We start from the raw sequence: 14069 nt of genomic DNA on the forward strand, positions 1-14069 counted from the left end.
TAATGCACTACTTTTGATCACATCCCTGATCAAAAGTAGTGCACTACATAGGGAATAGGGTACAATTTGGGACATAGAAGCAGTCTCAGTGCTTAGGCTGACGTCTTCTTACTAGAACTACTGAGATAATCCTCACAGTATAATCAGAGGACCTTTAGCTCCTACTGATTATTATCCCCTGTGTGTGTGTGTGTGTGTGTGTGTGTGTGTGTGTGTGTGTGTGTGTGTGTGTGTGTGTGTGTGTGTGTGTTTGTGTGTGTGTGTGTGTGTGTGTGTGTGTGTGTGTGTGTGTGTGTGTGTGTGTGTGTGTGTGTGTGTGTGTGTGTGCGGGTGGGTGTGCGGGTGAGGGTGCATCAGGAGGGGCAGATGGAAGGTTGCTGGTAAAAGGAAATAATAAAAGCCCCGATTTAAAAATAAATAAATATTATATCATAGATGGATGAAAGAAATCTGAGCCGTGGAAAAGGTTTAGCAGCTATTTCAGTATGCATAAAGAGAGAATGAGAGGGTGTAAGCGGGGGGTGGAGGAAGGAGAGGGGGCTGACAGAGGAGGGCGCAGAAATGCGACAGATGGTTGTGGAAGTCTCTCGTTAGTTAGTTTGCCTGGTGGTGTGCTTCAGCTGAGGTTGAGACGGGCAGATGGGGATGTAGAGAAATGCGGGAGAGGAGAGTGGAGGAGTGGAGAGTGGAGGAGAGGAGTGGAGAGTGGAGGAGAGTGGCGGAGAGTAGAGGAGAGGGGTGGAGAGTGGAGGAGAGGAGAGTGGAGGAGAGGAGAGGGGTGGAGAGGAGAGGGGTGGGGAGGTTGTCTTGGAAGCGGTGATGGGAAGCTGGTCTGGACACAGTGCCAAATATGCCCTGCTTATGCACTTTGAGCAGTGATTTAGTAATCAAGTAAAAAGGCAAAGAGGGGAGAAAGACAGAGAAAAGAGAGAAAGAGAGACGGCCTGCGCAGAGGCGCGGGGGAGAGAGAGAGGGCGGGAGATAGATGGATAGAGCGAGAGAGAGCGAGAGAGAGCGAGAGAGAGAGAGAGAGCGAGAGAGAGAGAGAGAGATGGAGAGAGAGAGAGAGAGGGCGGGAGATAGATGGATAGAGCGAGAGAGAGAGAGAGGGCGGGAGATAGATGGCTAGAGCGAGAGAGAGCAAGAGAGAGAGCGAGAGATGGAGAGAGACAATGAGAGAGAGGGAGATTGGGAGGACACAGAGGGAGGAGAAAGGGAGAGAGAGATTGAGGCACGGGGGGGTGTTACTCCGAGCCCAGATTTAGCCAACCCATCACAGCTGAGTGAGTCTGGGTGTCTCCTCTATTTTGGGCGGGTATCCAGGGCCAAGCAGCAAGTCTGTGACTGTGTGTCCCTCTAGTCTGGTAGTGTTGCAGCAGCTAGCCCCTCTAGTCTGGTAGTGTTCCAGCAGCTACCCCCTCTAGTCTGACAGTGTTCCAGCAGCTAGCCCCTCTAGTCTGGTAGTGTTGCAGCAGCTAGCCCCTCTAGTCTGATAGTGTTCCAGCAGCTAGCCCCTCTAGTCTGATAGTGTTCCAGCAGTTAGCCCCTCTAGTCTGGTAGTGTTCCAGCAGCTAGCCCCTCTAGTCTGATAGTGTTCCAGCAGCTAGCCCCTCTAGTCTGGTAGTGTTCCAGCAGCTAGCCCCTCTAGTCTGGTAGTGTTCCAGCAGCTAGCCCCTCTAGTCTGGTAGTGTTCCAGCAGCTAGCCCCTCTAGTCTGGTAGTGTTCCAGCAGTTAGCCCCTCTAGTCTGGTAGTGTTCCAGCAGCTAGCCCCTCTAGTCTGATAGTGTTCCAGCAGCTAGCCCCTCTAGTCTGGTAGTGTTCCAGCAGCTAGCCCCTCTAGTCTGGTAGTGTTCCAGCAGCTAGCCCCTCTAGTCTGATAGTGTTGCAGCAGTTAGCCCCTTTAGTCTGATAGTGTTCCAGCAGCTAGCCCCTCTAGTCTGGTAGTGTTCCAGCAGATAGCCTTTCTAGTCTGGTAGTGTTCCAGCAGCTAGCCTCTCTAGTCTGGTAGTGTTCCAGCAGCTAGCCCCTCTAGTCTGGTAGTTGCAGCAGCTAGCCCCTCTAGTCTGGTAGTTGCAGCAGTTAGCACCTCTAGTCTGGTAGTGTTCCAGCAGCTAGCCTCTCTAGTTTGGTAGTGTTCCAGCAGCTAGCCCCTCTAGTCTGGTAGTGTTCCAGTATTGTTTTTACAGACTGTATTATACTGTAGTATTTACTGTGTTTTGCAGACATTCATGTATTATTTACTATAGTGTTTTTGTTTTATTGTCTTTGACATAGGAGTGGGGGCTTTCTCCTTGAGGAAACCTACTGGACAAATACTTAAAGAGCACATTTTCCATAACCTTTAGGTAGACAGGACTGGGGTCAGGACTGGATATTACTCTGCGGACATTACTCAAGTATTTACTACAGTGTTTCTTTTCAGATAAAACTAATATTTATTATAGTATTCTACAGTATACTACAACATTCTATAGTAAGTACTATACATGATCAAGTGACACTACAGCGTTTAGTATAATATTCTACACTATACTACTGTTTACTACAGAATTCTATAGTAAGTACGTTAGTATTTTATAGTAAATTGTAGTATTGTTTCATTTGGGATTTAAGAAGTTTACTGCTTGGTAATGGCGCCGGAAGCTCTTGGTGCGATTAATCATGCCTTGTCCATACGGCACTAATCAAATGCCACATCCGAGATTTTTCTGTTAAACGTCTCCTTCATGATGTGAATATGGGGCTCATTTTCTGACACAACCCTTACACGATGATACGCTCAATATGCTCCCATGTTAGTGAACAGCTAGCGAACAGAGGAATCTGTGTCTGTCTTCATTGGGGAGGAGGATTTCACCCGAGGGAGGACGGGAGGTTTGCAATTGAAATTAGGAAGATTAAATTCATTTACGACATGCCTATCAAATCATTGGGGAGGCTGACTGAGCAGTGAGCACCCTGAGCAAATGTGTGATACAACGACCACACGGAAACGTCTTTTTCAAGGGTAACCGAGATGGTCGCAACACCTTCAGCACCATATATGGTGATATGGTGTTGAATTGAAGTGGTGGTACTGTGTATACGATACAGACTGACGCACAGGGAAGTGCTGATTGAGCGGGGAGCAGCTAGGGCTTTTAACAATCCCATTTATTTTTCAAGTGAGGATTTTTACAGCTTTTTTAAATTGGATTCTCCGCTAATTAATCGTAATTATATTCTAATGATGTGCGTGTCAGAGTAGTACATGTTTCTGAGACAAAGTGATCATTTCAATGTCATTGAAGTTAATTCCACATGTCACCGCCATGAAACAGTGAATATGGAGCGATCAGGCATGGCTGATCGGCTTGGTGCTTGACTAATACACTAATTCAACAAAGTCCAGTTTCAAAGGACACATCCCAAATGGCACCCTATGGGCCCTGGTCAAAAGTACTGCACTACTGTATATAGGAACTAAGGATTTTACCCTGTTCTTAGTTATAGCATAAACCAGCCATTCTAGAGATTTAGGGTTGGATAAGAAGTACGAACATTGGTATTAATGATCAATTGAGAGAGGCTTGGAGAGGGAAAGCGAACCCATATCCACAGTCCATTACCATTGAGTGGAAATCTATGAGTGTTAATGTGTAGGATAACGCTAATGCAACGTTGATGTTAGCATTAGTCAGCTGTTCAGAGCTTAAATGCTTAAGAGCTCCGCGAGGGCCCAATCATTCACTCTGTCGCAGATAGAGAGAGAAGAGAGATAGAGAAAGAGAGCGAGAGAAAAGAGTGATGAAGAGAGATAGAGAGCGAGAGAAGAGAGTGATGGAAAGAGATAGAGAGAAAGAGAGCGAGAGAAGAGAGTGATGAAGAGAGATAGAGAAAGAGAGCGAGAGAAGAGAGTGATGAAGAGAGATAGAGAGCGAGAGAAGAGAGTGATGAAGAGAGATAGAGAGAGAGCGAGAGAAGAGAGTGATGAAGAGAGATAGAGAGAGCGAGAGAAGAGAGTGATGAAGAGAGATAGAGAAAGAGAGCGAGAGAAGAGAGTGATGGAGAGAGATAGAGAGAAAGAGAGCGAGAGAAGAGAGTGATGAAGAGAGATAGAGAAAGAGAGCGAGAGAAGAGAGTGATGAAGAGAGATAGAGAGGTGTGTGTGTGAGTTTGTGCAGGTGTTCTGGAGAAGTGAAATCACTCACCCCTCTCCCCAGACACAGAGAGGTGAGGACAGAGCCAAGGCCTTTGTCTTAATGAGGCCAGAGATGGCCCACGAGAGTCACACACACACTTCTCCCCTCTCCCCTCACCTTCGGAGCAGCAGCTTGGGGTGATTCTTGCTCTCCAGGTTGCGGTCGATGAGGTCAGAGAGCAGGTGCTTGAGGACATCGGTGGCGTACTCCAGTTTACTCTGCAGCATTGTCATGATGAGCGAGGCCACGTTGCCGCGGTCGCGCATGGAGAAGCCGCGCTGCGACTCGAGCGTGCGGATGAATGAGAGCAGGAAGACCTTGTTGTTGATGAGCTGGCCGAACAGCTTCAGGCCCTTCTCCACCTGCTCCTGTCTGTAGCCCGGCACCTGGGAGACAGGGAGGAGAAGAAGAGAGGAAAGGGAGGAGAGACAGATATGCTTAGATGACAATTTATTTATTGAACCTTTATTTAACTAGGCAAGTAATGTCAGACGTTATGAAACAGACTAGGGTTTAACAATAACTCTTGCACAGTGTGAACTGCAGATTACTGTGTCCTCATGGAAAGCGACAGCGAGGAAACTTGTGCTCCCTGACAGACGCGTCGCGTAGAGAGACCGTTGCTCACTCCAATCTATCCTGACAGATCAAAACATTTCATCTCTGTAGGTGCAATTTATGAAAACGGGAAATCGCACACCGACTGACTAGACTAGCGTAAACGGCGCGGGGACAATTTCCGCCCATGGAGGGGAATACACCACACACGCTGCTTTCATCTTGCGTCAGCTTTGCCGGGGAACAACGTTCATATTGTGGAGTCAAAGAAATAAGCAGGGCTCTCAAAGGACTTGGTTAAAATGACTCTACCTTAACAAAAACAAGTGCTAGGCAAAACTCCTCGCTCTCCCAGAAAACCTCCCATGCCGACATTCCGAGCTGGAATAATTAGCACACATGGTCATCTGAGAGAACCAGGGCTAAACAGACTGTCATTAGAGAGAACCAGGGCTTAACAGACTGTCATTAGAGAGAACCAGGGCTTAACAGACTGTCATTAGAGAGAACCAGGGCTTAACAGACTGTCATTTGAGAGAACCAGGGTTTAACAGACTGTCATTTAAGAGAACCAGGGCTTAACAGACTGTCATTAGAGAGAACCGGGGCTTCACAGACTGTCATTAAAGAGAACCAGGGCTAAACAGACTGTCATTAGAGAGAACTAAACAGACTGTCATTAGAGAGAACCAGGGCTTAACAGACTGTCATTAAAGAGAAACAGGGCTTAACAGACTGTCATTAAAGAGAACCAGGGCTAAACAGACTGTCATTAGAGAGAACCAGGGCTTAACAGACTGTCATTAGAGAGAACCAGGGCTTAACAGACTGTCATTAGAGAGAACCAGGGCTTAACAGACTGTCATTTGAGAGAACCAGGGCTTAACAGACTGTCATTAGAGAGAACCAGGGCTAAACAGACTGTCATTAAAGAGAACCAGGGCTAAACAGACTGTCATTAGAGAGAACCAGGGCTTAACAGACTGTCATTAGAGAGAACCAGGGCTTAACAGACTGTCATTAGAGAGAACCAGGGCTTAACAGACTGTCATTAGAGAGAACCAGGGCTTAACAGACTGTCATTAAAGAGAACCAGGGCTAAACAAACTGTCATTAGAAAGAACCAGGGCTTAACAGACTGTCAGAGAGAACCAGGGCTTAACAGACTGTCATTAGAGAGAACCAGGGCTTAACAGACTGTCATTAAAGAGAACCAGGGCTAAACAGACTGTCATTAGAAAGAACCAGGGCTTAACAGACTGTCATTAGAGAGAACCAGGGCTTAACAGACTGTCATTAGAGAGAACCAGGGCTTAACAGACTGTCATTAGAAAGAACCAGGGCTTAACAGACTGTCATTAGAGAGAACCAGGGCTTAACAGACTGTCATTAGAGAGAACCAGGGCTAAACAGACTGTCATTAAAGAGAACCAGGGCTAAACATACTGTCATTTGAGAGAACCAGGGCTAAACAGACTGTCATTACAGAGAACCAGGGCTAAACAGACTGTCATTTGAGAGAACCAGGGCTTAACAGACTGTCATTAAAGAGAACCAGGGCTAAACAGACTGTCATTAGAGAAAACCAGGGCTAAACAGACTGTCATTAGAGAGAACCAGAGCTTAATAGACTGTCATTAGAGAGAACCAGGGCTTAACAGACTGTCATTAGAGAGAACCAGGGCTTAACAGACTGTCATTAGAGAGAACCAGGGCTAAACATACTGTCTTTAGAGGAGAACCAGGGCTAAACAGACTGTCATTAGAGAGAACCAGGGCTTAACAGACTGTCATTAGAGAGAACCAGGGCTAAACAGACTGTCATTAGAGAGAACCAGGGCTAAACAGACTGTCATTAGAGAGAACCAGGGCTAAACAGACTGTCATTAGAGAGAACCAGGGCTTAACAGACTGTCATTAGAGAGAACCAGGGCTAAACAGACTGTCATTAGAGAGAACCAGGGCTAAACAGACTGTCATTAGAGAGAACCAGGGCTTAACAGACTGTCATTAGAGAGAACCAGGGCTAAACAGACTGTCATTAGAGAGAACCAGGGCTAAACAGACTGTCATTTGAGAGAACCGGGGCTTAACAGACTGTCATTTGAGAGAACCAGGGCTAAACAGACTGTCATTTGAGAGAACCAGGGCTAAACAGTTAATTGAGCCAGTGGAGTGATAATGGATTTGGCTGGAATGGGAGATGCCAAGGCCAGGGAATGAGTTCTTCCTCACAGTCAGTCAGAGTCTATAGTCTATCCCTGCATGTCTGATTCCTCTAGTGTTGGGTCCATGTTACTCTAATGACTAGGGATGTAGTGATGTCTGATTCCTCTAGTGTTGGGTCCATGTTACTCTAATGACTAGGGATGTTGTGATGTCTGATTCCTCTAGTGTTGGGTTCATGTTACTCTAATGACTAGGGATGTAGTGATGTCTGATTCCTCTAGTGTTGGGTTCATGTTACTCTAATGACTAGGGATGTAGTGATGTCTGATTCCTCTAGTGTTGTGTTCATGTTACTCTAATGACTAGGGATGTAGTGATGTCTGATTCCTCTAGTGTTGGGTTCATGTTACTCTAATGACTAGGGATGTAGTGATGTCTGATTCCTCTAGTGTTGGGTTCATGTTACTCTAATGACTAGGGATGTAGTGATGTCTGATTCCTCTAGTGTTGGGTTCATGTTACTCTAATGACTAGGGATGTAGTGATGTCTGATTCCTCTAGTGTTGGGTTCATCTTACTCTAATGACTAGGGATGTAGTGATGTCTGATTCCTCTAGTGTTGGGTCCATGTTACTTCCATGACTAGGGATGTTGTGATGTCTGATTCCTCTAGTGTTGGGTCCATGTTACTCTAATGACTAGGGATGTAGTGATGTCTGATTCCTCTAGTGTTGGGTCCATGTTACTCTAATGACTAGGGATGTTGTGATGTCTGATTCCTCTAGTGTTGGGTCCATGTTACTCTAATGACTAGGGATGTAGTGATGTCTGATTCCTCTAGTGTTGGGTCCATGTTACTCTAATGACTAGGGATGTAGTGATGTCTGATTCCTCTAGTGTTGGGTCCATGTTACTCTAATGACTAGGGATGTAGTGATGTCTGATTCCTCTAGTGTTGGGTTCATGTTACTCTAATGACTAGGGATGTAGTGATGTCTGATTCCTCTAGTGTTGGGTCCATGTTACTCTAATGACTAGGGATGTTGTGATGTCTGATTCCTCTAGTGTTGGGTCCATGTTACTCCCATGACTAGGGATGTAGTGATGTCTGATTCCTCTAGTGTTGGGTCCATTTTACTCTAATGACTAGGGATGTAGTGATGTCTGATTCCTCTAGTGTTGGGTTCATGTTACTCCCATGACTAGGGATGTAGTGATGTCTGATTCCTCTAGTGTTGGGTCCATGTTACTCTAATGACTAGGGATGTAGTGATGTCTGATTCCTCTAGTGTTGGGTCCATGTTACTCCCATGACTAGGGATGTAGTGATGTCTGATTCCTCTAGTGTTGGGTTCATGTTACTCTAATGACTAGGGATGTTGTGATGTCTGATTCCTCTAGTGTTGGGTCCATGTTACTCCCATGACAGGGGATGTAGTGATGTCTGATTCCTCTAGTGTTGGGTCCATGTTACTCCCATGACTAGGGATGTAGTGATGTCTGATTCCTCTAGTTTGGTTCATGTTACTCTAATGACTAAGGATGTAGTGATGTCTGATTCCTCTAGTGTTGGGTCCATGTTACTCTAATGACTAGGGATGTTGTGATGTCTGATTCCTCTAGTGTTGTGTTCATGTTACTCTAATGACTAGGGATGTAGTGATGTCTGATTCCTCTAGTGTTGGGTTCATGTTACTCTAATGACTAGGGATGTAGTGATGTCTGATTCCTCTAGTGTTGGGTCCATGTTACTCCCGTGACTAGGGATGTAGTGATGTCTGATTCCTCTAGTGTTGGGTCCATGTTACTCTAATGACTAGGGATGTTGTGATGTCTGATTCCTCTAGTGTTGGGTTCATGTTACTCTAATGACTAGGGATGTAGTGATGTCTGATTCCTCTAGTGTTGGGTTCATGTTACTCTAATGACTAGGGATGTAGTGATGTCTGATTCCTCTAGTGTTGGGTTCATCTTACTCTAATGACTAGGGATGTAGTGATGTCTGATTCCTCTAGTGTTGGGTCCATGTTACTTCCATGACTAGGGATGTTGTGATGTCTGATTCCTCTAGTGTTGGGTCCATGTTACTCTAATGACTAGGGATGTAGTGATGTCTGATTCCTCTAGTGTTGGGTCCATGTTACTCTAATGACTAGGGATGTTGTGATGTCTGATTCATCTAGTGTTGGGTCCATGTTACTCTAATGACTAGGGATGTAGTGATGTCTGATTCCTCTAGTGTTGGGTCCATGTTACTCTAATGACTAGGGATGTAGTGATGTCTGATTCCTCTAGTGTTGGGTCCATGTTACTCTAATGACTAGGGATGTAGTGATGTCTGATTCCTCTAGTGTTGGGTTCATGTTACTCTAATGACTAGGGATGTAGTGATGTCTGATTCCTCTAGTGTTGGGTCCATGTTACTCTAATGACTAGGGATGTTGTGATGTCTGATTCCTCTAGTGTTGGGTCCATGTTACTCCCATGACTAGGGATGTAGTGATGTCTGATTCCTCTAGTGTTGTGTCCATGTTACTCTAATGACTAGGGATGTAGTGATGTCTGATTCCTCTCGTGTTGGGTTCATGTTACTCCCATGACTAGGGATGTAGTGATGTCTGATTCCTCTAGTGTTGGGTCCATGTTACTCTAATGACTAGGGATGTAGTGATGTCTGATTCCTCTAGTGTTGGGTCCATGTTACTCCCATGACTAGGGATGTAGTGATGTCTGATTCCTCTAGTGTTGGGTTCATGTTACTCTAATGACTAGGGATGTTGTGATGTCTGATTCCTCTAGTGTTGGGTCCATGTTACTCCCATGACTAGGGATGTCGTGATGTCTGATTCCTCTAGTTTGGTTCATGTTACTCTAATGACTAAGGATGTAGTGATGTCTGATTCCTCTAGTGTTGGGTCCATGTTACTCTAATGACTAGGGATGTTGTGATGTCTGATTCCTCTAGTGTTGTGTTCATGTTACTCTAATGACTAGGGATGTAGTGATGTCTGATTCCTCTAGTTTGGTTCATGTTACTCTAATGACTAAGGATGTAGTGATGTCTGATTCCTCTAGTGTTGGGTCCATGTTACTCTAATGACTAGGGATGTTGTGATGTCTGATTCCTCTAGTGTTGGCTCCATGTTACTCTAATGACTAGGGATGTAGTGATGTCTGATTTCTCTAGTGTTGGGTCCATGTTACTCTAATGACTAGGGATGTAGTGATGTCTGATTCCTCTAGTGTTGGGTCCATGTTACTCCCATGACAGGGGATGTAGTGATGTCTGATTCCTCTAGTGTTGGGTCCATGTTACTCCCATGACTAGGGATGTAGTGATGTCTGATTCCTCTAGTGTTGGGTCCATGTTACTCCCATGACTAGGGATGTAGTGATGTCTGATTCCTCTAATGTTGGGTTCATGTTACTCTAATGACTAGGGATGTTGTGATGTCTGATTCCTCTAGTGTTGGGTCCATGTTACTCTAATGACTAGGGATGTTGTGATGTCTGATTCCTCTAGTGTTGGGTCTATGTTACTCTAATGACTAGGGATGTAGTGATGTCTGATTCCTCTAGTGTTGGGTCCATGTTACTCCCGTGACTAGGGATGTAGTGATGTCTGATTCCTCTAGTGTTGGGTCCATGTTACTCTAATGACTAGGGATGTTGTGATGTCTGATTCCTCTAGTGTTGGGTCCATGTTATTCCCATGACTAGGGATGTAGTGATGTCTGATTCCTCTAGTGTTGGGTTCATGTTACTCTAATGACTAGGGATGTTGTGATGTCTGATTCCTCTAGTGTTGGGTTCATGTTACTCCCGTGACTAGGGATGTAGTGATGTCTGATTCCTCTAGTGTTGGGTCCATGTTACTCTAATGACTAGGGATGTTGTGATGTCTGATTCCTCTAGTGTTGTGTTCATGTTACTCTAATGACTAGGGATGTAGTGATGTCTGATTCCTCTAGTTTGGTTCATGTTACTCTAATGACTAAGGATGTAGTGATGTCTGATTCCTCTAGTGTTGGGTCCATGTTACTCTAATGACTAGGGATGTAGTGATGTCTGATTCCTCTAGTGTTGGGTCCATGTTACTCCCATGACTAGGGATGTAGTGATGTTATGTTACACCCATGACTTGGGCCAGGCGTTTAGCCTGACCATGTGGTCCTTTGTAGCTCAGTTGGTAGAGCATGGTGTCTGTAACGCCAGGGTAGTGGATTCCATTCCCCGGACCACCCATGTGTAAAATGTATGCATGCATGACTAAGTCTTCTTGACCCCAAACATTCTCTGTATCTGAGACAACTGTGACCTCTGACGGGGCGGCAGGTAGCCTAGTGGTTAGAGCGTTGGACTTGTAACCGAAAGGTTGCAGGATTGAATCCCTGAGCTGACAAGGTAAAAATCTGTCGTTCTGCCCCTGAACAAGGCACTTAACCCACTATTCCTAGGCCGTCATTGTAAATAAGAATTTGTTCTTAACTGACTTGCCTAGTTAAATAAAACATTAATAAAAAGGAGCAGAGAGATAGAAACAGAGGGGAGGTTTGTTGAGATGTCCCATGAGACAGTCCCATTTAACATCCCGCTGTAGCCCCATAATCAAACAGCCCTATTCAACATCCCACTGTAGCCCCATAATCAAACAGCCCTATTCAACATCCCACTGTAGCCCCATAATCAAACAGTCCTATTCAACATCCCACTGTAGCCCCATATTCAAACAGCCCTATTCAACATCCCACTGTAGCCCCATAATCAAACAGCCCTATTCAACATCCCACTGTAGCCCCATAATCAAACAGCCCTATTCAACATCCCACTGTAGCCCCATAATCAAACAGCCCTATTCAACGTCCCCCTGTAGCCCCATAATCAAACAGCCCTATTCAACATCCCCCTGTAGCCCCATAATCAAACAGCCCTATTCAACATCCCGCTGTAGCCCCATAATCAAACAACAATCCCATTCAAAATCCCACCTACTGATTACTATCACAAAATCAGGAGAAAAGGTAGGCATTCATTTTCCATATTCTCTGAGGAGAAATACAATGCATATCTTCTTGAGATTTAACAGGTAGGCCTAGATTCGTCGCTAATATTAGTACATTTGAGTCATTGAGACGAAATGACGTTAGCACTAATCCTTTCATAAAAAGAGAGCAAGAGAGAGAGATTCCGCCGAATCAAATTGACTCTACAAACTATGAATATGCACAGTTGGAGATTGCCCATCCACACTTTATTTGCTCCAAGCCCAATAAGGGCTATTTCCTGTATCATCTCCCACATCAATAACAATTAACCAGCTATCACCAGCCAGAGATGGGCTACTTTCATTAGGTTTCATTTCACATTAAACTCCCTCATATAACGGGACATTTATACCAATTAAAACATCATTAATTTTTCTTATAACGGGAAATTCTCATCAGGCACCCGCATGGTCGACTCGGAGCCTGTGAAATCGGTGCCTCGCTGCTAGAAGTTGTTCAATTATCACTGTCCATCACTGTTATTAGGGAATAAATAACTAGCTTGTCAGTTCAGAGTTGATTTGCTTTTCTCTCCGCTCTACTTTTAATTTGTCCTCGACTCTGAGAAACCGTCTTGTCACATGTTGTTACCATTACTAACAAGAGATTTGACTGGACTACTGCATCAAGCTCTAATGAGAGACATTGTTATTTGTTTACCGAGCGTGAGCACAAACAACGACAGCTTTAATTCTGCCCGTAACCCCACTGTGCCTTTAATTTACTGTTATACGTTTGATTGAGAATGCATTGGTGGAAACCACTTTGAGATGTGCGTATTGTTCTACGTCAGGGATTTAATGATGAACAATGTTTAGGACCTAAACTGAAGTGATATTCAGTCAGTCAGATGATAGGGCAGCCGTTGTGATATTTGGTCAGGCAGTTGACAGGGCAGCTCTTACCTCCAGGTCCCTGAGAACAGGGTGCTCCTCTATGCCAGGGAAGAGGACCCTCATGGTGTAGGCCCTGTAGTCCAGGAAGGGGATGCCCACTCCATCCAGGTCACTGGTCAACTCATGGATGTCTGTCTGCAGCTCGGCAAAGGCTGAGGGGATAAACGGACAAACAGTCTCCTTAAAGGTAGAGTCAGCGACATGACGTACAGTTGAAGTCGGAAGTTTACATACACCTTAGCCAAATACATGTAAACTCTGTTTTTCACAATTCCTGACATTTAATCGTAGTAAAAATCCCCTGTCTTAGGTCAGTTAGGATCACCACTTTATTTTAAGAATGTGAAATTTCAGAATAATAGTAGAGAGAATTTTTTAAATTTGATTTCTTTCATCACATTCCCAGTGGGTCAAAAGTTTACATACACTCAATTAGTATTTGGTAGCATTGCCTTTAAATTGTTTAACTTGGGTCTAACGTTTTGGGTAGCCTTCCACAAGCTTCCCACAATAAGTTGGGTGAATTTTTGCCCATTCCTCCTGACAGAGCTGGTGTAACTGAGTCAGGTTTGTTGGCCTCCTTGCTCGCACAGGCTTTTTCAGTTCTGCCCACACATTTTCTATTGGATTGAGGTCAGGGCTTTGTGATGGCCACTCCAATACCTTGACTTTGTTGTCCTTAAGCCATTTTTCCACAACTTTGGAAGTATGCTTGGGGTCATTGCCCATTTGGAAGACCTATTTGCGACCAAATATTAACTTCCTGACTGATGTCTTGAGATGTTGCTTCAATATATACACATCATTTACATTCCTCATGATGCCATCTATTTTGTGAAGTGCACCAGTCCCTCCTGCAGCAAAGCACCCCCACAACATGATGCTGCCACCACCGTGCTTCATGGTTGGGATGGTGTTCTTCGGCTTGCAAGCCTCCCCCCTTTTCCTCCAAACATAATGATGTTCATTATGGCCAAACAGTTCTATTTTGGTTTCATCAGACCAGAGGACATTTCTCCAAAAAGTACGATCTTTGTCCCTATGTGCAGTTGCAAACCGTAGTCTGGCTTTTTTATGGCAGTTTTGGAGCAGTGGCTTTTTCCTTGCTGAGCGGCCTTTCAGGTTATGTCGATATAGGATTTGTTTTACTGTGGATATAGATACTTTTGTACCTGTTTCCTCCAGCATCTTCACAAGGTCCTTTGCTGTTGTTCTGGGAT

The 14069-nt window shown here is 44.8% G+C and overlaps 1 protein-coding gene and 1 non-coding gene across 2 annotated transcripts in view; both read right to left on the reverse strand.

The window, feature by feature from the left end:
• LOC120031812 (plexin-A4) overlaps nt 1-14069 on the reverse strand; it is a 108007-nt gene that overhangs the window by 50513 nt on the left and 43425 nt on the right. The window contains exons 13-14 of the mRNA XM_038977633.1: nt 12859-13001; nt 4299-4567 (exon numbers count right to left, since the gene is read on the reverse strand). Of these exons, the coding sequence (XP_038833561.1) occupies nt 4299-4567; nt 12859-13001 (412 nt within the window). The remainder of the gene's footprint in view (nt 1-4298; nt 4568-12858; nt 13002-14069) is intronic.
• On the reverse strand, nt 2279-2331 carry LOC120032351. Its single transcript, XR_005473813.1, has one exon. It is a non-coding gene; the product is annotated as a U7 small nuclear RNA (small nuclear RNA).

This window comes from Salvelinus namaycush, chromosome 38 (genome assembly GCF_016432855.1).
Source record: "Salvelinus namaycush isolate Seneca chromosome 38, SaNama_1.0, whole genome shotgun sequence".
In the NCBI taxonomy this organism is placed as follows: Eukaryota; Metazoa; Chordata; class Actinopteri; order Salmoniformes; family Salmonidae; genus Salvelinus; species Salvelinus namaycush.